The sequence below is a fragment of the Medicago sativa genome, chromosome 6 (assembly GCF_051527215.1).
Source record: "Medicago sativa cultivar Bolivia chromosome 6, Bolivia_mono, whole genome shotgun sequence".
In the NCBI taxonomy this organism is placed as follows: Eukaryota; Viridiplantae; Streptophyta; class Magnoliopsida; order Fabales; family Fabaceae; genus Medicago; species Medicago sativa.
In genome coordinates, this window is record NC_140754.1 from 34485739 (window position 1) to 34507498 (window position 21760).

Below are 21760 nucleotides of genomic sequence, written 5' to 3' on the forward strand. Positions count from 1 at the left end.
TTAAGATGATATCAGCGTCTCTCTAAGATCTATTAGACCACCTGCTATAAGGTTTTTGCTATTGGGTCATCCAAGCCCACAAACCAAACCGATTTTGTGAGATTGTGTTAAGCTCAACCACGATTTCTAAGATGGTATCAGAGCCTGGACGCTAGGGTAACCGTACTTGCGCCCATACCCGTTCAAATTTGCAGGCAATTACCCAGATAATTTTACATAATTCAAATTTCATGAAGTTACAAGCATGCACACAAAAAGGTAGTTAAGGTTCCATAAAGTCTACATTACATTTGAGATAAGTGTTTCTCACAAGGGCACTACCTGATTATTGAATGTTTGAGGGAAGAAAGAAGTTTTTGGTTTGTTGAATATGATTGTTAGTATTCAACTAACTTCTGTTAATTAAGAATATAATTCAATACTATTAGTCAATTACTAACAATCATATTCAACAAACAAAAAACCTCATTCTCCTCGCAAACATGCATAAATAAATAAAATAAAATAAAATAAAATAAAAATCATTATAATGGTTATTCATCACTACGAAAAAAATGTATTTGGAAAAACAATAGTAACATGTTTACAAAAAACTCATTACTTTGTAATGCTTTCAGTTTCAACGCATGCTTAAGATGAAATACAATTGTCAAGTTTGAAAGGTTATAGTAATAATTCCCAAAAAATTATATATGAAACAGTTTCAGATTTCAGATACACTTCCCTCCAGAAATGCAAGCTTCTTGTGCAGTCGCACTTGATGATCCGCAAATTCCGTGAAGTAATCCCTCTTATCACTTGCTATCTTGAATTCTTCAGTTCCTGAATTTACAATCCTCAAAGTGTTGCTTGTTTTATTCTTTCCTTCATGCATTGCATTCTGAAAAATAAACTTGGAAAAATGAAGATACTAGCTGATACTTGGGTATGTTTGTATAAGAACTCCGCAGCTGTTGATGGGCATAATTCTTTATCGACATTCCCGATCAATATCATACACACATTTCTTTTTCCTTCCAACTCTTTATCTTCCATGCTTTCTACAAACGCAGACAAAATCAAAAAAATGAAAAACCGTGGAAAAAGATTATTTTATAGAACATTATCGTAAAAATATACACACATTACTTTTGAAGATTTATATTATAGGACATTATCGTAAAAATATAAACAACTGGACACTCAATGAAATCCAAAGTTGATGAATATGATAAACAAGTGTAGACCGTGCTGGAGAGAAAACAAGGTCTGAAATCTGTTTATATGAATATGTATAAGGTTCCCAAATTCGCAAGTTCAACCGGATGGATTGTGTGTCTATAAAACATGTAGTAATTTTGAACCGAGATTTAGGTAAAATATCTCTTGAAATAGAATACAGATAGTTATCGCCTTTTATGTAGGAACATATATAAAGTTACTAAATTCTTTATGCTCATTGACTCTACAGGTATAGTAAACAAATACTAAAATAATATAAATCTACTATTACATAGAATGATAGAAAGTAGAAACAAACCTTCCGGAGAAGAGGAACCCAACACAGATCGTTTGGCGCGTTGTTTTCCCTGAAGAGGAATATTTGATGTCAAACACAAAAAAAAACATCCAAAAATCTTATACTATTAGATTTAATACAAATTTCTCAACAAAAAAACTAATGGAAAGTACTTTGCGAATAGAAAAATACATACACTACTCACCTTTTCCATTCTTTCGAAAAATCCAATTTTGGTCTTAGTTTTTGTTACTTTAGTGCAGTGCGCCACCAATTCTTGTACAGATTGCGATTCTAATCTCCTCCTTGAAATCTCCAAGAACGAAGCCACGGATGGAACATGCTCTCTTATCGGCTGCACAATGCAAATGTCAGCGATTTCTGCCGCAGACAACTTCCCCTCGTTTGGCCCTTGTAACCAGGACAGGATAAAGGTACACAGGCACTTTGCGTCTTTTTCCCGAGAATGATTGTGTTCTTCCACCTATAAAAACATTCACAATCACACAGATTCAAAGTAAAATTTACTAAAAAAGAACCAACTCATATCTAAAACTTCAATTCCTGATCCTAGATGCTGCTTCTACAACAGTTATCAGATGGGCAAGGATCCTCTAAAGTAAGTGAAGTGTATAGTGAGAAAATCAAGGGTTATTATTATAACAAACTCATGATTTGTTATGACGTACCTACAATGTCTACCTTTAATTTTTTAATTAACAACTGATATTGTCAATTTTAGTGAGGTGCTGACTTCAAAGGAGCCGGATCCATAGCAGATAATAGCATCCAATGCCCTAGCAAGGAATGCATCTAGGTTTTCTACCCATTAATAATAATAAACTAAATGCATAAAATATCTTTATATGGATCTACCCATTAATACATGCATTTACTTACGAAAACATTGATGCATGAATGATCATGAATAATATGATTGAGTCCTAACTCATCAAACCAAAGAATGGCAATACAAAGCTTTGATATGGAATGCTTCTGGATTATCTAAAGCTAGGTTTAATATTAAACTTTATCCCCCCAACCACAAATCAATTGATGCAAGTATTTACACAAAATATGGTTCATGAAATAAATAGAAGAGGAAATTGTATTAATAAAACAGCGTTCAAAGCCCTAAAAAAACTCAAAACAGTGTTTTAAAAAAGTGAGAAAATGACAAAGGAACGAACCCTATCAACAACAGCGTCATAGAAGCTAAGGTCAGCAGAGTTGGAACGCAGCGAGGCGCAAACCCTAACACCGTGAACGAGCTTATGACACTCGTGATCCTGAGCTTGAATGGAAAGAGGCCGGAAACGATTCTCAAACTCATGTAGCTTTTCCAATGAATTTATAAACGATGGTTCGAAAAAATTATCGTATCCATCGCTGAATTCTTCGTAACTAACTCGGAGTGTTTCCTTTTCTTGCAGCGTAACCGTGACAGTATACCAAGCGCCGTCTTCGTAGTTTCGAAACTCCGTCATGTAATTCTGCTTCTGTTCGTGATCGGCTAAACTCGTTACTTTCTTCGTCGGCGTCGCCATTTCAACTTTGGTGTAGAAGGGAGCAACTTTGGCCCCTATAAAAAAAAATCGAGTTCCTTAACTTTACCCTTTTTGCAAATGGCCAATTTGGACCGGTCAACACCTATGTGTCACCCTACACACTTAAAAAGAAAATTATAAAGTCAGTTAATTAGTGATAAATGAAATCGATTGATTCAAATGAAGAATAAGGAAGGAAGATGATGAATTTTTTGGAACGGTGATGATTTGGGTGAGGAACGGATCCCTCGTCTCACGATTTGGTTTTTCGATTTGGGAATAAAGGATTGTGTTATGTGATGTTGTTTTGTGATTTTATGGGTTGTGTCGATTTGGGAGTGAAGGATTTGGTTTTAAATTTCGATGAGTAAGGATGGATATGAACACACAGAGTGCGAGAGGTAGTTGTGTTTAGAGCTGTCAAAATGGGTTGGCCCGTTTAGCCCAATTAATTACAGGGCTTGAGCTTTAAATATTGAGCCCGAATTTTTATAGGGCTTTTTATCCCCCTAAAAATTCCGGTACCCGTTAGGACTAGCTCGAATCGGCCGCGGGTAGCCTGTTAGCCCGCATAAAAAAAAATTCGAATACATAATCTTTTGTGTAGTTGTGTTATGAATAATATATATTTTCTCTACTTCATAATAAAAAGAGAGAATGAAAGTTAGGCAATTTTGATTATTCTCATGTAGAAAATTAGAATGACGAGGAAATGAGGTTTGAATCTGTTCCAACAATGCATACGTAAACATATGAGTTCTCGGAGATGAATTTTTGAGTGTGACACTAATTTATCTTTTTTACAAATATATTCACATGTATAAACTATAAAGTCACAAAAAGCATCTCTTTGTTACTATATATTTTTCAATAGATGCTTTTTTTGAGAAGTTTTTTTTTTTTCTCTCAAAAAAAAAAACTTCTCAAAAAAAGTATCTATTCAAAAACATATAGTAACATATTAATCTTCTTTGACTTCACTATGGAACTTTGACTATTGCGAGCTATTTGAACTTGGACCTTCTTTCATGTTGCTTAATTTGTTGATTTTTGTGAGATTCTCAAATAAGGAATTAGTTTTTTTTTTTTTTTCAAGAGATGAGGAATTAGTTTTTTTTTTTTTTTTTTGAAAGAATGAGGAATTAGTTATTAAGTTCAATTAACGTAATTCAAAAGAACATGATCATATACTTAACACATATTACAATTGGAAAGGTCCAATCATTTTCCAAGGGAGGATTCCAATTTGATTTATTTGCAAAGTATTCATCTACGTTAATAACTACGTTAATAACTTCAAGAGTGCTAATCGATGATGAATAAGAATTAATAACTTCAACTACAACATCTAAATTTGTTTTTTTTATTGTCAGCGGCTATATATAAAATAAAATAATATTAATTCAATACTAACAATCATATTCAACAAACAAAAAACCTCTTTCTTCCCTCAAACACCAGCGGAAAGACGGACACTATCGTGTCCGTCTGTCCGCTTTTTCTATTGCGGTAACGCATGTGATTATTTTATTATGTTTGTTTGTATAATTTTGATTTAAATTTTTAAATTTTTAAATATTAATGGAAAGTATTGATATATTGATTTATAAAAAAAATATTGTCACGGCATATAACAAATTTTTACAAATTTTTTTTTTTGAACAAGCCAAAATGAGATATATTAACAAAGAATTCTACTCTCTAGCACAATGAGTGCTAAAAGAAGCAGAACAAAGTTACAAAAACCAATCCTGATACAACAAAATGGTGGAAACGGTCAGCCAATCCCCAAACAAACAAGGGGTTGCTGCCACCACATATAGTAACAAAAAGTAAAGCAAACATTCTTAGCTTTCAACCAAGTAAGAGAAGTGACTTTTACCTTTTCCAATAGCTGAACAATTGATTTAACTTTGTAGAAAACAGCCTTTGATTCCTTTCATTCCATATGACCCAGATACAACAAAGTCAAATCATGTGAAGGAATGAACGGCGGGGATAATACCCACCTGTAGAAAACCTGAATTGTTGACAATGATCCAGAACACATTGGGGATCCACAAAATACACACCAAGCCAATTTCTAACGTGTTGCCAAAGAGAACCAAAAATAGGACAACGAATAATTAAATGGTCTGCTGATTCTATTTGACTGCAACCTGAAGCACACAGTTGAGAATCCAAAGAAATGACTCCACGACGCCTTAACAAAAATATTTTTGAACTCGACATATTTTAGTTTGCTTGCATATAAAATTAAGATAAAATAATGATCATTTATTGTTTATTCTAATAGTAATTAGTAACATCATAACATAAATGTATAAATAACATGTTATGTAAGAGAAACATTGCTATGATTACGATAAAAGAATATCTTTAAAATCTACATTTTTCTTAAAGTCTCCATCTTCTCTTTCTATTTTCCCTTCTTTAATGAGAACTTTTGTTGAATTTTGAGAAACTCCTCTTGATAAAGCTACATATAATTAACCATGGCTGAAAACATGTCGTGGAAGATCGATTCCAACATTGGGAATGATCTGCCCTTGTGACTTATTTACGGTAATAGAAAAACTTAGTCTAACGGGAAACTGTTTTCTACTAAACACAAAGAGAAGTCTTGGACTCACATTTGTTTTTAATTTAATTCTGGGCAAGAATGCTCTTTTTCCAGCATTGCTTCCTGTTAGGATTTCCACATACAACATATTCTTTAAAGAAACCATGACATAACAATCGTGTCCCATTACACAGGCCATATCTAGGGTTTATGTTTTGCAATAACATCAAAGGTGGACCTTTTTTACCTTTAAAATATGTGGTGGAATACTTCCTTGAGCAATTGAGTTTAGGAATTCTTGTTGATATAAGTTATGAGTATCCCCTTCAACCTTGTCAAATGACAACAAATGTTCTTCTCCTGGAAACTGATTGATAATTAATATTTAATATAATACTAACAAATATTTTTCTAAAATATTTTGAGTCCTAATCTTTTTTTAGAGGATTTAAAGTCCAATCTTTAACATTATTTTTTTCTCACGTTTGTTATGAATCTTTTTTTAAAGGATTTAAAGTCCAATCTTTACCATTATTTTTTGCTCACTTTTGTTACGATCGATTAAAGGCTAAGGAAGAGTAACTTATATTAATAAAATAATATGGAAATACTGTTTTTTGTGGAAGTAATAAAATAATATGGAAATAATATTTTTTGTGGAAGGGATATAAAAATACTTGGCAATCTTTGTCGGTTGTATTGAGGGGAACAACACAGATGTACAACATAAAATCGGCTGATAAAAAAGTAACATGAGTTTTTGTTTTGTGCTAGTTTTTTGTGAGTTTGATCTGTGGTTAACGGAGGTAAAAGAGGGTTAACGGGTACGACTAGTGACATGGGTTAGTAATCCACGTGTTATTTTATAATTGGCTTACGATAAGAACAGTCATAAGGAATTGTGTGTAAGTTTTCTCCTTAAATTCAATTTATTATTATTTATTATCTATTTGTTACATGTGTTATTTGTATTTAAAATTAAAATTAAAAATTAAGGGTATTTTTGGAAAGAAAAATCCTACCCAAAAGTGTGCTAAAAGGGGGTAGTTTTCTTTATATATAGTATAGATATAGTATAGATAAATAAATAAATAAAAGAAATCATTATAATGGTTATTCACTAGAAAACTTCGGGCCGTTTGTTTTAGATTTATTAAATGAATTTTTCTTTGTATTTTTAAAAATGAAGTTTTTGGAGATTTACTCAACAATAAAAGTTTTTTTTTAACAAGCAAAAATGGATTATATAGCCACAAACAGAGCAATCCCATTAGCACAAGACGTGTCAAAAAGACCACTAAAGATACACAATGTCAAACCGTAAAACAAAAACAATTAGCTGATGCCCAAACAAGTTATAGGGCTCGACCACCACCTATGAGTACCAAACACAAAAGTGGCTTTCTTAGCTTTCAGTCACCCTAAGGACATATATTTAACCTTATCCTACAACCAGGGAAGGGAATGGGGGTTTCAGAATTATTTACGTTCATTCCACACAACCCAGACACAAAGAAGCCATATAAGTTGTAGAAACGAGCATCGAGCTTTTCCACTACCTGTCAAATGTGCAAATTGCAAGAAATAATCGGCAATAATCTGAGAGTCCACCCCCGAAAAGTCAATCCAGTCCCGCACTAACTTCCATAGAGTAGCAAAGGTAGTGCACGATAATAATAAGTGTTGAGCCATTTCGACATGCACACAGCCGGAGACACACAAGCAAGCTTCTGAAGAAATAAATGACGCCTCTAGACACCAAATTTGATTTTGTTGGCAATCTATCGTGAAGCAACCTCCGCGCAAAAACTCAGACCTTCAAAGGAACCTCATTATGTCAAATTAACTCTGTTGCCATAAGGGGAGCCTCCTTAGCTGTTAACAAGTGATACAAACCTCGAACTGAATATCCCCCTGAAAGTCAGGAAGCCATAACCACTGATCTGATCAATTAGTCTGTAAAGAAACATCATGAGGTAATGTTCTACACTCCTCTAATTACCCTTCCTCCCACGCCCGCAACCGACGCTGCCACTTCCACGCCTCTCCCCCTCTTCCCAACCTAAAAAAACCAAATTAGCCACCGTAATGGATTTGTTCTCAGCTAAGTCAAACAACTGACGAAAACGCACTTTGAGAAACCCCACCAATCCACCTATCATACCAAAAAAATGTGTCCACCCCATCACCCACCATCCTTGAGACACACTCCTCAAACCATCCTCCCTCTTCACCGCCAACCCCATCCCGAATCCTCCCCACCTCCCTTCACCAAGAAATTATTTCAAACACATTTGGTATAAGTTAAAAAAGAGATATTGACATTTATTAACTTTATTTTTTAAAGAGACATTCACTAACTTAAATATTAATTGTTTGAGATTTAACATAGTAAAAATCACATATTTTTTTAAAATGACATCTTTCAAAAATAATTTTTATGAAAAGCTATTTGAAATACTTTTTTTTTAGAGATTTTTTTCGAAATTTTAGTATCCAAAAATAATTATAATAAAATGATGAAATACTTAAAATAATATTTTAAGATAAGCTATTCAAACAAATTTTTCATTTGAAACTTTCCTTAAAATTTCTTTCTTAAAAAAATATAACAAAAACATATTACAGTACATAAATATATTTTTAAAAAAAAAAAAACTATAACAAACTGGCCCTAAACCCAGCCAATCAAGTTATCCAAAACAGATTAGTCATAAGGTATCTTACACCAATAACATGTTTACAAAAAACTCATTACTTTGTTATGCTTTCAGTTTCAACGCATGCTTAAGATGAAAAATAATAGTCACGATTGAAAGAAACTACATGGATTCTTATCAAAGGTAAATTAGAATCTACTTATTTTGTCCTCTAAAGCTTAAAGGACATGTTGTTAACTATTAAACAAGCTCACTGAAAAAACTAGTTTCAGATTTCAGATATACTTCCCTCCAAAATTGCAAGCTTCTTGTGCAGTCGCACTTGATGATCAGCAAATTCTGTAAACAAAACTCTCTTAGCACTTGCTATCTTGAATTCTTGAGTTCCTGAATTTACAATCTTCAAATTGTTGCTTGTTTTATTCTTTCCTTCCTGTGATGCATTCTGAAAAACAATGTTTAAAGGAATGCATTCTCTTCAGTAGAGGTGTTAGCGTAAAATTGATTTATCTGATGATCCTATAGTCATGACCATCGTCCATGCTTTACTACCGTGCCATTAAATTATTCTTCATTCGAAAAGAGGTTTATGAGGTGAATTCCCACATCGAAAAGATTGCCATTAAATTGAAAAAATGTGTATAAACTTACATCGGATTTAGGAAACAATGTTCCTATTGATGCTTTGATATTTTTGAGACCTACTTGTTTTTCAATCAACACCCATGGCCTGAAAAAAAGACAGTAAAGAGGTTTTAAATGGCAAATAAAAACAATCATAGATAACATATACAGAACTCTCTTGCCTAGGCGTGCGGATTCATAAGATTTTTCAAAGTATTGTGGGTTAAATTACAAAAATAATTACCACGAAAACAACCTGGAAGCCTTGTTAAAATAATCACTTAAGTCGACGAATGAAGCATTCACTTTCACGGTTAAACCAAAGTATGCTATTCGGTAAAATTCATAACACATATATCAATGTTTAAGAACTATACTACCTGCCAGTTGAGGATGTGATGATGTAGTTTTGATCTGTCAAAAAGTCACAAAGCTTTTGGAAATCTTGTTCAGTATTCGACATAATCGCACCCCTAGTATATATCTCGAACGATAAACTTGGAAAAATGAAGATACTTGCTGATACTTGGGTATGTTTGTATAAGAACTCCACAACTGTTGATGGACATAGTTCTTTATCGACATTCCCGATCAATATCATACACACATTTCCTTTTCCTTCCAACTCTTTATCTTCCATGCTTTCTACAAGGCAGACTAAATAAAAAAAAATATGAAAAACTGAGGAAAAGTTTTGAAGATTTATATTATAGAACTTTATCGCAAAAATATAAACAATTGCACACTGAATGAAATCCAAAGTTGACGAATATGATAAACAAGTGTAGAGCATGCTGGAGAGAGCAAACAAGGTCTGAAACTGTTTATATAACATGTATAAGGTTAGAGAATAATTGACAAGACAGGTTCCCAAATTCAAAAATTCTACCAGAAGGAATGTATCTATAAATTAAACACGTAATAATTTTGAACCGAGATGTACGTGAAATGTCTCTTAAAATAGAATACAGATAGTTATCGCCTTTATAGTATCAATGTCAAGTTACACTTGAATGCAATCCTACTAATTTGGCAGTAAATCATTTTAACAACCATGGCTACCAAGGTCCTATTAGAGTCACGAGGGAAATCATATGAAGAGAACCATAAAACACAAATATCATAAAACCATAAAATATTTCTGAAGAAAAACCCAATGAGTTGAATCAAATTTTAGAATTAACCTCTACTATTACATAGAATGATAGAAACAAACCTTCAGGAGAAGAGGAACCCAACACAGATCGTTTGGCGCGTTGTTTTCCCTGGAGAGGAATATATGATGTCAAAAACAAAAAAATATCCAAAACTCTTATACTATTATTAATACAAATTTCTCAACAAAAAAACTACTGGAAAGGACTTTGCGAATATAAAGAATCATACACTACTCACCTTTTCCATTCTTTCGAAAAATCCCATTTTGCTCTTAGTTTTTGTTCCTTTGTTGCAGTGTGCTACCAATTCTAGTCCAGATTGCGATTCTATTCTCCTCCTTGAAATCTCCACGAACGAAGCCACGGCTGGAACGTGCTCTCTTATCGGCTGCACAATGCAAATGTCACCGATTCCTGCTGCAGACAACTTCCCCTCGTTTGGCCCTTGTAACCAGGACAGGATAAAGGTACACAGGCACTTTGCGTCTTTTTCCCGAGAATGATTGTGTTTTTCCACCTATAAACATTCACAATCAAACACTGATTCAAAGTAAAATTTACTAAAACTTCAATTCCTGATCCGAGATGCTGCTTCTACAACAGTTATCACAGATGGGCAAGGATCCTCTAAAGTGAGTGAAGTGTAAAGTGAGAAACAAACTCATGATTTGTTATGATCCTAGACGCTGCTTCTACCCATTTAATTAACAATTGATATTGTCCATTTTACGGTCTAAAGTGAGTTGCACACTTTAAAGGAGCCGGATCCATAGTAGATAATAGCATCCAAATCCCTAACAAGGAATGCATCTAGGTTTTCCAAAGTTAAGTTTAATACTCCCTCCGTTTCAAAATGAGTGTCGCTTTAGGCTTTGGCACACAGATTAAGAAATGGAATGAAATAATCATTGGATATAACGCTTTTACTAAACTGTCCTTACTTTATTAGAAAAAAGACAAACTTAAAGTTGCATTGAAAATTGTGTGAGAGAAAAGTTTGAGAGGGTAAAATTGGAAGAAAAAAATTGAAGTTGTATTGGAAATGTAAAGCGACATTCATTTTGAAACAAATTTTTTTGGCTAAAGTGACACTCATTTTGAAACGGAGGGAGTAATAAACTTAATGCATAAAATATCTTTACATGGATCTACCCATTAATAGATGCATTTACATACAAAACCATCGATGCATGAATGAAATTGAATAATATGATTGAGTCCTAACCCTACCCAAAGAATGGCAATACAAAACGTTTTTGATATGGAATGCTTCTGGATTTTCTAAAGCTAGGTTTAATATTAAACTTTATTCCCCCAACCACAAATCAAATTTTTTTTTTTTTTTTTTGAGTTCACAAAACTATGGTTCATGAAATAAAGAGAAGAGGAGATTGTATTAATAAAACAGCGTTGAAAGCCATTAAGAAACTCAAAACAGCGTTTTAAAAAAGTGAGAAAATGACGAAGGAACGAACCCTATCAACAACAGCATCATAGAAGCGAAGGTCATCAGAGTTGGAACGCAGAGAGGCACAAACCCTAACACCGTGAACGAGCTGATGACACTCGTGATCCTGAGCTTGAATGGAAAGAGGCCGGAATCGTTTCTCAAACTCATGAAGCTTTTCCAACGAATCAAAAGACAACGGTTGGAACAAATTATCATCTCCATCTGTGAATTCTTCGTAACTAACTCGGAGTGTTTCCTTTTCTTGCAACGTAACCGTGACAGTGTACCAAGCACCGTCTTCGTAGTTTCGAAACTCCGTCACGTAACTCTGCTTCTGTCCGTGAAACGTCGCCATTTCAACCTTGGTGTAGAAGGGAGCGATAAAAGACACACCTCTTTTTTTTTTTTTTGGTAACCAAAAAAAAAAAACACACTTTGTCTCCTAACTTTGTGAAAATAGCGATTTTGCCCCTATAGAAAAACAACAATCCAACCCCTACCCTAACTTTACCCCTTTTGTCAGTGGCTAATTTTGACCAGTCAACACCCACGTGGCACCTCAGATGTCACATGTATAAGCCAATCAATGAGTGATAAATGAAATCATTTGATATGGATGAAGAATAAGGAAGGAACTATGATGATTTTGTTTGGAACGATGATGATTTGGGTGAAGAACGGATCCCACTTGTCTCTCGATTTGGTTTCTCAATTTGGGAATAAAGGGTTGTGTTGTGATTTTATGGGTTGTGTTGATTTTGGAATAACGAATTTGGTTTTCGATTTGGGTGAAAAAGGATGAATATGAACACGCAGAGTGCGAGAGGTAATTGCGTTGTGATCTATGGGTTGTGTTGATTTGATGGGGAGGGAGGAGGTAGATGTGTAAGTGTTTATGGGTTTTTTTAAGATAATAGACGGTGAATATGAAGTTGAAGGGATGAATATGATGGCAAATTGATGAATTTTATGAGCTTTTACAATTTTTTCATTTCTTTTTTATTTCTTTTGAATTTTTTCTCATATATGTCCTTTGTTTCATTTTCAAAATACTCTTCCTTGATCACATTTATCTATTGCTACCACTCTTCTTAATTTTTTAAATTGATATTTTGTAGGAACTTTATTTGCAACAATGCTAATGTTCTTTTTGAATAACACAAGTTTTTCGGATAAATTTGTTGAAATGTATTTATCACTCAATTTAATTTCACTATCCATCGGTTTGCATTCAATGTAAAGAACTGGATTGAGATTCTGACACTTATAACTATACATAAATTGAGAAAATCATGCGATATAAAAGAAACAATGGCAAAAAAATACCATAAGTGATGATGGACGCAAGAGAAATACATGAGTATTTTGAAATTGAAATGAAGGGCATATGTGAGAAAATAAATTGAGAGTTGAGTGCAAAATACACCATTAAAGGAAAGATATAGCAAAACAAATCAAAAAATATTTGAGCACTTATTTTTTTATCAAGCGACTAGAGAAATTCACCTTAAAGGTGAATAAGTGGGTTGTCCGGGGTTCGAACCACGGCCCCTGCATAAAATATGCATTATCCCTTATCAACTGAACTAAGCTCACGGGAACAAATATTTGATCACTTTAATTGTTCTAGTGATTGTTTTAAGTCTTTAGATTAAATAAATTGAATGGATGAGATTTGGTGTCATATTTTAATTTGACATCTTGATGTTATTTGATCTTAACCATATATATATATATATATATATATATATATATATATATATATATATATATATATATATATATATATATATATATATATACATATATATATATACACATATATATATATATATATACATACATACATATATATATTAAGAATATATACAACATAATTGGTTATACTTGTCTCTTCCCATATATAAAAAGACTGATACGTACCCAAAATAGAAAACCTTGTTGAAGACCTTGGTGTTTATTAGGTATCTCTATTGGGGATAACTTTTGTTGCATGCTTATAAGACCCAAAGACGCGCTTAAGACTTCAATCTTAATTGGACCGCACATATTTTTAATATTAAAAAATAAAAATGTAATGATATAGAGTTATTGATAGTTGTTTAATGGGTATCATTTCCAAAAAATTTATGAAATATTGGGTTGGAGGGATTGAGTGCATATTAGGTACTATTATTAAAAAATTATAAATAAGTGATGTGTACACGTGGAACTCATTTAAATATCTAAAAATGGATATCTCCATCGTAGATGCTCTTAGAGGATGATTAATTAAAAGCATGTCTTCCAAGTTTCCATTATATTTAATACAAGATTTCAGCTTTCGAATTTTGAATTTTATATATATATATATAATATATATATATATATATATATATATATATATATATATATATATATATATATATATATATATATATATATATGGGTTATGATAGAAGACACCTTTTATGAAGGTGTCTTTTATCAAGTTACTCTATGAGCATTTGCGAAAAGACACCAACTTACTTTTAGGAAGGTGTCTTTTATCAAAGTTATAACTAAAAAGTGAAAATCACACCTTAAGGTGTGACTTGATAAAAGACACCACCAAAGGGTGGCTTGTAACATAACCCTATATATATATATATATATATGGTAGTGATAATTCTTAGTCCATCCATTAACTCCCTCTTTCTTCTCCATTCCTCTTCCTTCTTCAATCCCTTTCTCCTCATACCTTCTTCATCTTAATCTTTCTTCCTTTAAACTTTCTCTTTTACATAAGAAATCAATATGAGATAGCAAAATCGTAAATCCTAAAATCGCAATCAAAATCGAGGATTCGACCAAAACAAAAATAATGTTATGTATATGTTATAAATTGCATATAATCATAAATGACTCAAAATTCAAAGTCCACAAAATACATATACATAAAACACTCAAAGCCTAAATGCCAAATATTCTTTAGTAGTGTAGTTGCAGTGAGTACAATATCAAAAACTAGGGTTTAGTAACTGTTTTGGTCATGCCTTGGGAATGCTTTCGAGGGGGTTATTTATAACCTTTATTGGGCTTGGTTTTTCGTGACTTAGGTCGCAAGTAACTTGGACCCTAAGTTGCATTTTGAGCGTTTCATGCACTTCTAAAAGCTCTTTGAGGCGGCGCCGTTAGAGGGACTCGCATTGGGCTCTTTCAGCCCTTCTGGAGGACGGTGTCCCCCCAAGCACGAATCTTGGGACAAGGCGAAGTGATTAATTATGAAATTGATGGTCCAAGTAGTCATAATAATGCTAAACAACCTAATCAAAATACTTAAAGGAAAATCTAAGATGCCTGACAAAATACTTGATCATAAGTAAATAAGTAAGTGGGAATTAAGTTTCAAGGCAAAGACTAGATGCCTAACAAAATACTTCAAGAATGAAAAAACAGTAAATCAAAACCAAGACATTTATTTACAGCTGAACCGTGATGAGGAAGTGTGGTGTGAAGTGAAAGAATGAAAAAAACTTGGCCTTTTTTGATATTTACCGAACCGTGTCATGGGTACAAATCAAGTCATTTGACGAAGCATGTCAAAAATTGACCCATGTAAAAAAAAAAAAAAATCCTTTAAAATCCTGTGATTTTGAATGGATTTCGCGATTTTGCTAGGATTTTGCTTGTTTTGGGATTCTACTGTGGAATTGAGTCGTTGAAGTTAAGTAAAGTCGCAAAATTCTGAATTTGGGTAGTCGCGATTTTAACAACAATGTGTGTCATCACCCCAAATCTCTTTGTTATTTTCAACTATACTCCTCCATTCATGTTACCGCTCTTCCATACACATCTCGATTTAGCCACGTCCATCGATCGGAGCTGAAGCTTGTATTCATCAACTAGGATGTCAAGTTCAACCTTCTACTAGAGACTCTTGCTTAAGTTCCAAATTTTTTGTATAATAGCAATAGCAATAGCAATTCTATGATCGTAATAAATGATACATCGATCATAGCTTTTTTATCATACTAAATGTTGAAACTTGAGAAAGGGTCAGGATTTAGATCTAGGAGTTGACATATATTTCATGAATAACAATTTCAGAATTTAAATTTAAATGTAAAGCAATTCATGCTTTGATCAAGTGTTGGTGGAGTATAGTTGATGGCGACTAGGGGAGTTGGGAGTGGTCGATCATCCCTTTTAGCCACACTTAGGAAGAGAGTGAATGTGAAGAGGGTTAACACCTTTATTGCAGTCACCTCATTCAAAGCTAAGGTGACATGACAGACATCCAAGATGCTCAAGGGTAACAAGAGGGTGTAGTTACTGGAAATAACTTAAATGTAATATGTAAGACATAGCTTAACTAAGTGTGGTTTTTTTATGTAAGACATGCTTTGATCAAGTGCTGGTTTAGGGAGTTGGTAAAGGGCAGTTTTTCTCTCTGGTACTGGCTTTTTTTTTTTGTTTCTAGGGGATTTTTTATCGAGTGTTCCAGTGGGGAGTGGTCGTCTGTTATAAGGCCCTCCATGTTTGTACTCTTTTTCCTCCATTGCGGGTTTAATGCTCCTTGCGCGAACCTTGCCTAATACTATTTGATGTTTCAAAAAAAAAAAAAGACATAGCTTAACTAACAATATCAATATTGTTAGGTTGGGATTTGGATCCTCTCCGACCCTTTTGGTTCAGCCCTCTCTTCTTCTCCAAATCAATGGTTAATTGATACATGAAGAAATAAATAAAGGGGAGAGAGAGAGAGAGAGAGAGAGAGAGAGAGAGAGAGAGAGAGAGAGAGAGAGAGAGAGAGAGAGAGAGAGAGAGAGAGAGAGAGAAATGTTAACAAATGGTTGAGATTAAGGCAGGATGGACAGCATGAGAGAATGAACATGAGAGGATCCAAATCCGTTAGGTTGACATCTTCATCCATGTTTAAATTTAAAATCTTGCAATTTGTGTGTGCGTTTTAAATTGTGTTTAACCTTTATCGGTAGACACAAAAAAGTTATGTGTACTATTACTCTTGGAAAGTGTTTTTTCTATTTTTTTAGTTTTCTATCTTGAAAACAATTTTAAAAATTCAAACCACCAAACAGATATTTTTAATTTTTTTTCCCCCTTCAAGATAGTTTTTAGTCATGGGCAAATGTTGTTGATCCCTGGCAGCAGATAACTGTCGTTAGGGTATTTTTGTATTTTCCCTATGTGTACCATTATCAAAGCACCAAAATGAACATAAATGATTAAATATATTACCTTCATCTCCTCTCCTCAAACTTTAATTACCAAAGAGGAAAAAAAACAACTCCAGGAAGATAAAAAAGATGTTATCAACTTGGCAATAGAATTTATAGATCTATAATGTCAAGAAACAAAGTTCAATGTAAATAGCTGACATTACCAACCATAACAACATATGTAATGTTGTAGAGTCATTGATTGTTTATGGTTTGAAGCGAACCAAACTGAATTGTCGCAACAATTCCATAAAACCGAACCGCTCATGGTTCGTTCCAAACTTAACTGATATAAAGATTCAGTGAGACGGTTTTATGGTTTCGAATCGAACATAAATACCTTTACAAAACACCAAACTATAATTTCTTGAACCGGCATGATTCTTTGAGAACCAAGCTCTACATAATTGCTATTATTAACTGTTAATTAGGATTGTTAAAAAAACTACAAACTAAACTAAGTGTGTGTTTGGTATGGCTTTTGGAAGCTAGAAACCACTTCCCAATGCACAATTCACGCTACCCAATGCACAAAAAACGTGAAAAAGCAGAAGCTCCAAATTGGAGCTTTAGCCAAAACGTGGTTTTTTTCATTTTCACCGGTATGGCAAACACACACTAAATTGAATATTAGAACTGCTTAAAAAATCAAAAACAGAACCGGATTGTTAAACCAAACTGCACCAGAAACAACTAAACTGAACCAAACTGCTTAGTTCAATTCATAAACTGTCGGCCACAGTTGGGTTTTTTTGGTGCACTTTGATTCAGTTTGGTTTTTTTAACAGCCATAATTACAGTGACAAAAATAAAAGAGGTTGAGGGTTGAATCTTTACTTCTAGCATAATACTAAACATAATATTGACTGTTTCGAATGAAATTAAACAAAAATAAAGGTTATATAGTCAATGTGCAAGCTCTGCTTAAACACTAGTAGGTTACATATTGCAAAAGTAGCATAGCTTATGAGCTCAAGGAAATCATTATACAACAATGCATAAGTATTAGCAGGTAACATGCTGCAAAAATGGGCTCAAGGAAATCCTTAAACAACAATTCGGTATGTAACATATATGCCTGCTGTCTCACTATGCCGGATTATCCGGACAACTTGTCCACGCTTTAGTCCATAATATTTCGCAACAGGATCCGTCAGCAGCATTCTAGGTAGCTGTGAAGCAGCCCATAAATATTAGATTATAATTGACCGCAGCAGAAGTTTGTCATAGAATATTATAATTGCAAATAGGAGACGATATATGCATACAATACCAAAACATCTATAAGATGAAGAATGAAGAATGAAGAAGTTCACACTAACAATTACAAAGCTAAACTTTCACCATGCTTGAATAATAATGTCCAAACTTGGTAGATACCTTGTTTGTTTAATCTAGAAAATGGATCAGGCTTTTCTGTTAATGATGATATTAACAACTGTAATAGAATGCTGTGTTGTTTTAGAAAGATCACACATGCTGAATTACTCTATCCGTTGTGTTCCATCTAACATGAAGAGATCCAATTCAATTGGATTGCAGAATTTGGCATTTCTTTTGATTAATTTTTTGTGCCATTCAATTTTTTTCCATGTCCTTGCATGCATTGTTCAATCCAAGGTGCATGTAAATAGAATTTCAATGAGTTTAATGTGAGCTGAATTTCTGAATGGAAAGATTTTCTTATTATACAGAGGCTAGTTTCCAATTCAGGTATCAAGGCATTACAATGCGGAATTAGTATCTTAACTAACAAGCATATCAAAAGGTCTCATCTATATATTAGAAGTTCTCGTCAATATGAAAATTAGATGTACACAAAAAATTCGTTAAAATAAAAAAGCATAGAACACTGACCTGAGTTTCTTTGACAGTGTATGTTGCGAGCAAGTCTTTCTTCTCAGCAGCGGTGAGCACTTGATGTTCCGGCACTAGCACATGCTCTGTTACGTTCACCAGAAGTTCATCCTCCTACACCACCAGCGCATACATCAAACCGTTAACGACAACCTACCAACACACAAAGAAATATATTCTATATATTTGTTTATCTATCGTCCATCTATTCTAACAAAAAAATTTCCCCAATTAGTAATGAAATGTGGCAGAAATTCACATCTCTATTTCCTGTTGTTTTCCCTTATACTATGCAATCGCGCACGGGATCTCTAGTAATCCACCTATCCGTAGTTTATCCATTCAAAAAAAGTCTTTCGCTAGTCACAGCACAATTTTACACCTCTATTTCCTGTCATTTTCTATACATTCATATAACTTTGCAGGGGATCTCCATGATTAATATTAAATAATGAAAGAACCACTACAAGTGTTACCTTACCTTATAGTTTAGGTTAAATGAATCACAAGTTTGATCGTTAATATTGCAAGGATCAACAATTTACTCTCCGGTTTTACGAAATTGCAAAAATATCTTTTAAAATTGAAAAATTATTTACACTCTACTTCAAAGGATGATTATTTTTGTGACATGAACTAATTGACTATAAATTTCAATTGAAGGATACTTTTCCTATTTGTTAAATTTAAAAGACTAAATTGCTAGATACTTATAATGTCAATTCATAAATTTAGACGACTAAATAGCTCAATAACAATTTAGCTTCCCTCTCAACAATTCTTGAGTACCCTGTTTTAACAACTATCTAGCTAGGTAGTGATTTAGGGGTTAGAAGAAAGGGATAAATGATTACCAGAAAGTCTTCAATGCGAACTTCAGAGAAAATGTTCAGCTCGGATCGTGCTTTGGATTTGAGTTCATTCTGAACAACAATGATAGCTCTATAGACCCCCTCAGTGACAATTAAATCTTTGATAGCTTTAACAGTGCTGACACCGAGTTTGGCTTCATTACGAAAGAACACATAGATTTTGTTGGAAGGATCGTCTTTATTAGATTTTAGAATAGTGAGGTCTTTTCTCTCCATGTTTTCGCCGAACTTTGCTTTGAACTCTTGTTTCGACATGTTTACCTCAGAGTCTAGGACATGGTAGTTTCTGTCTCTTAACATTTGAAAAACTGTTCTACGGATTCTGTAAAGTTTTGTTACCTCTTCCTCCGAAAGCCCCATCGTTGCGTCCGCTGGCACAGCTTAAATAAAAATCTTCGGGGTGCCAAAATTAACTAGAAAGCATAAATCAATAACATATATCATTTTGTGTCTAAAATTAAAGTTGTAATATAAACACAAAGATGATCACGAAATCAATTCAATATGCACAAAAATCAATTAATTTTGCAACGGAAAAGCATAGGATTCTCTGCAGTCGTCAAAATTCTCATTTCACATAGCACCACATCGGTGACTATCGGATCGAGATCGAACCATGTGGATTTCAAGCTCGGGGTTTTAGTTTTTGAAAAATTAAAACATCTTCTTGAAATCGGCATCGTCCAATATCTATCTAATGGTCATCAACACCGACATGGGGACTTCAGGAATAAGGGATTTTGGCGACTGCGGGGATTCCAGCAATTCATACAATGCATCAAAACTAAGTAAGGTGTGTGATTTTCTCCACTGGCTAGTCTATTTCACCCCAAAAAACAATTCAATCAATACAGTCTCTTAGGTAGAACTCGGTTGGTAGCTGCAGGGACACATCTGATGTGTTGTGGATTGAGGGTTTAGGAGGGCAGGAAGTGGAGGTTTACTTATCTTTTTTAAAGTACGAACACTATAAAAAGTTTAATTTTTTTTTTAAATAACATGATAAATAATCATATAATGATACAATCATTATTAATTTATTTTAATATAACATTTTATATTGTCCGTAATTTAAAAAAAATAAAATAAATAAATAAACCCTCCTATCCCTTCCCATCCTAAACCCACAATCCAAACACACCCTTAGAGTATGTTTGAAAGGTGGTTTTGGAAGGCTAAAACTATATAATAAAATAGGTTTAAATATGATTTTAATCCCTGCAATTTTGAATTTGTAGAGACTGAAGCCAAACAAAAAATAATAATACTGTGACAAAAACCAAAAACCGTTATAACTACAGGGACTAAAAGATTATTTTCACATCTAACAAAAAAAAATTGTAAACCAAAGGTATCCCTCCTACAACAAATGCAACTGCAGATACCTATGAAACACGGACACGGATACGAAACTGACACGCCCAACACCTCTAATAATATGAGAAAATCACATAATTCAGTGTGTAATTGTATGTGCCGGTGTCGTGTCTGCGTGTCCGACACCGAAACACGCCTAATCCGAGGAGTATCCGTAATCTCATCTGAAATCAATTTCATGAGCTAACATCTCCCAATGATCATATAATACTTCAATCACGTTAATTGATTTTAAAAAACATGTTATGATATCATCCAAACGTACCCTTATGGTGTGTGATTCTCTCTACTAGATTATTTGACCAGGAAAAAATCAATTCAATTTCAGTGGAGTAAAAGGGAAAAATAAATCGAACAGAAACCTAATATATTGAACAAATGAATTGAATCGAAGTGAAGAAAAATTGGAGTGGAGAAGAAAGAAAACAAGGTCGCAGATTTGTAGTGGAGAAGAACTTACTGTTGCTTGAGAACACGGAAACGGCGGAGCCGAGAGGGCTGGAGATGTGAGAGCGGCGGGAGAGTTGGTGGTGGGATGTTGTTGGAGGCAGCAGGGGTTTGTAACTGAGGGTTTATGTTCGACGGTTTTTACCAAGAAATTGAAATATTATATTTTTGTTAGTTAATTCAATAAATAAATGGTACCATTTTTTTTTGACAAAAAATAAATGGTACTATGAATCCCAGAATAAATGGTACTAGGTACCATTTTTTTTTTTTTGACAAAAAATAAATGGCATTATGAATCCCAAAATAAATGGTACTATGAATCCCAACAAAAAATGGTACCTATGAAATGTTCAAAATTTCGTTTTTTATCCATACAAAATAAAATCGTACTTTTTAGTTTTTGTAAAAAAAATTATCAGCATTTTAAATCCCCGTAAAAAAAATTGTCAACATTTTTAATCTCTGTAAAAAAAAATTGTCAGCACTTTTGGTCTATAAAAAGTT

General features: G+C 33.5%; 3 protein-coding genes across 4 annotated transcripts; all 3 read right to left on the reverse strand.

Annotated features, from left to right (window-relative positions):
- Positions 1-575: 575 nt before the first annotated feature.
- Positions 576-3324, reverse strand: LOC146914735 (uncharacterized). Its single transcript, XM_085721126.1, has 4 exons — positions 2689-3324; positions 1704-1982; positions 1520-1568; positions 576-1040 (listed from the first exon to the last, which is right to left on the reverse strand). The coding sequence occupies exons 1-4, from the start codon at positions 3043-3045 to the stop codon at positions 838-840; spliced, it is 888 nt and encodes a 295-aa protein (XP_085577252.1). The 5' UTR covers positions 3046-3324; the 3' UTR covers positions 576-837.
- A 4977-nt stretch (positions 3325-8301) lies between these two features.
- LOC146914736 (uncharacterized) lies at positions 8302-12514 on the reverse strand. Of its 2 annotated transcripts, none has more exons than XM_085717490.1 (6): positions 11525-12514; positions 10288-10566; positions 10109-10157; positions 9273-9537; positions 8920-8998; positions 8302-8713 (listed from the first exon to the last, which is right to left on the reverse strand). In XM_085717490.1, exons 1-6 carry the CDS (start codon positions 11852-11854, stop codon positions 8537-8539), a joined length of 1179 nt encoding a protein of 392 aa, XP_085573616.1. In that variant the 5' UTR covers positions 11855-12514; the 3' UTR covers positions 8302-8536. The 2 variants fall into 2 exon arrangements, with proteins under 2 accessions (XP_085573616.1, XP_085573615.1); XM_085717489.1 differs by having other exon boundaries at positions 9273-9549; positions 11525-12512.
- Positions 12515-17551: 5037 nt separating this feature from the next.
- LOC146914737 (DNA-directed RNA polymerases II and IV subunit 5A-like) lies at positions 17552-21405 on the reverse strand. Its single transcript, XM_085717491.1, has 4 exons — positions 21267-21405; positions 19412-19842; positions 18558-18671; positions 17552-17872 (listed from the first exon to the last, which is right to left on the reverse strand). The coding sequence occupies exons 2-4, from the start codon at positions 19787-19789 to the stop codon at positions 17747-17749; spliced, it is 618 nt and encodes a 205-aa protein (XP_085573617.1). The 5' UTR covers positions 19790-19842; positions 21267-21405; the 3' UTR covers positions 17552-17746.
- Positions 21406-21760: the final 355 nt, after the last annotated feature.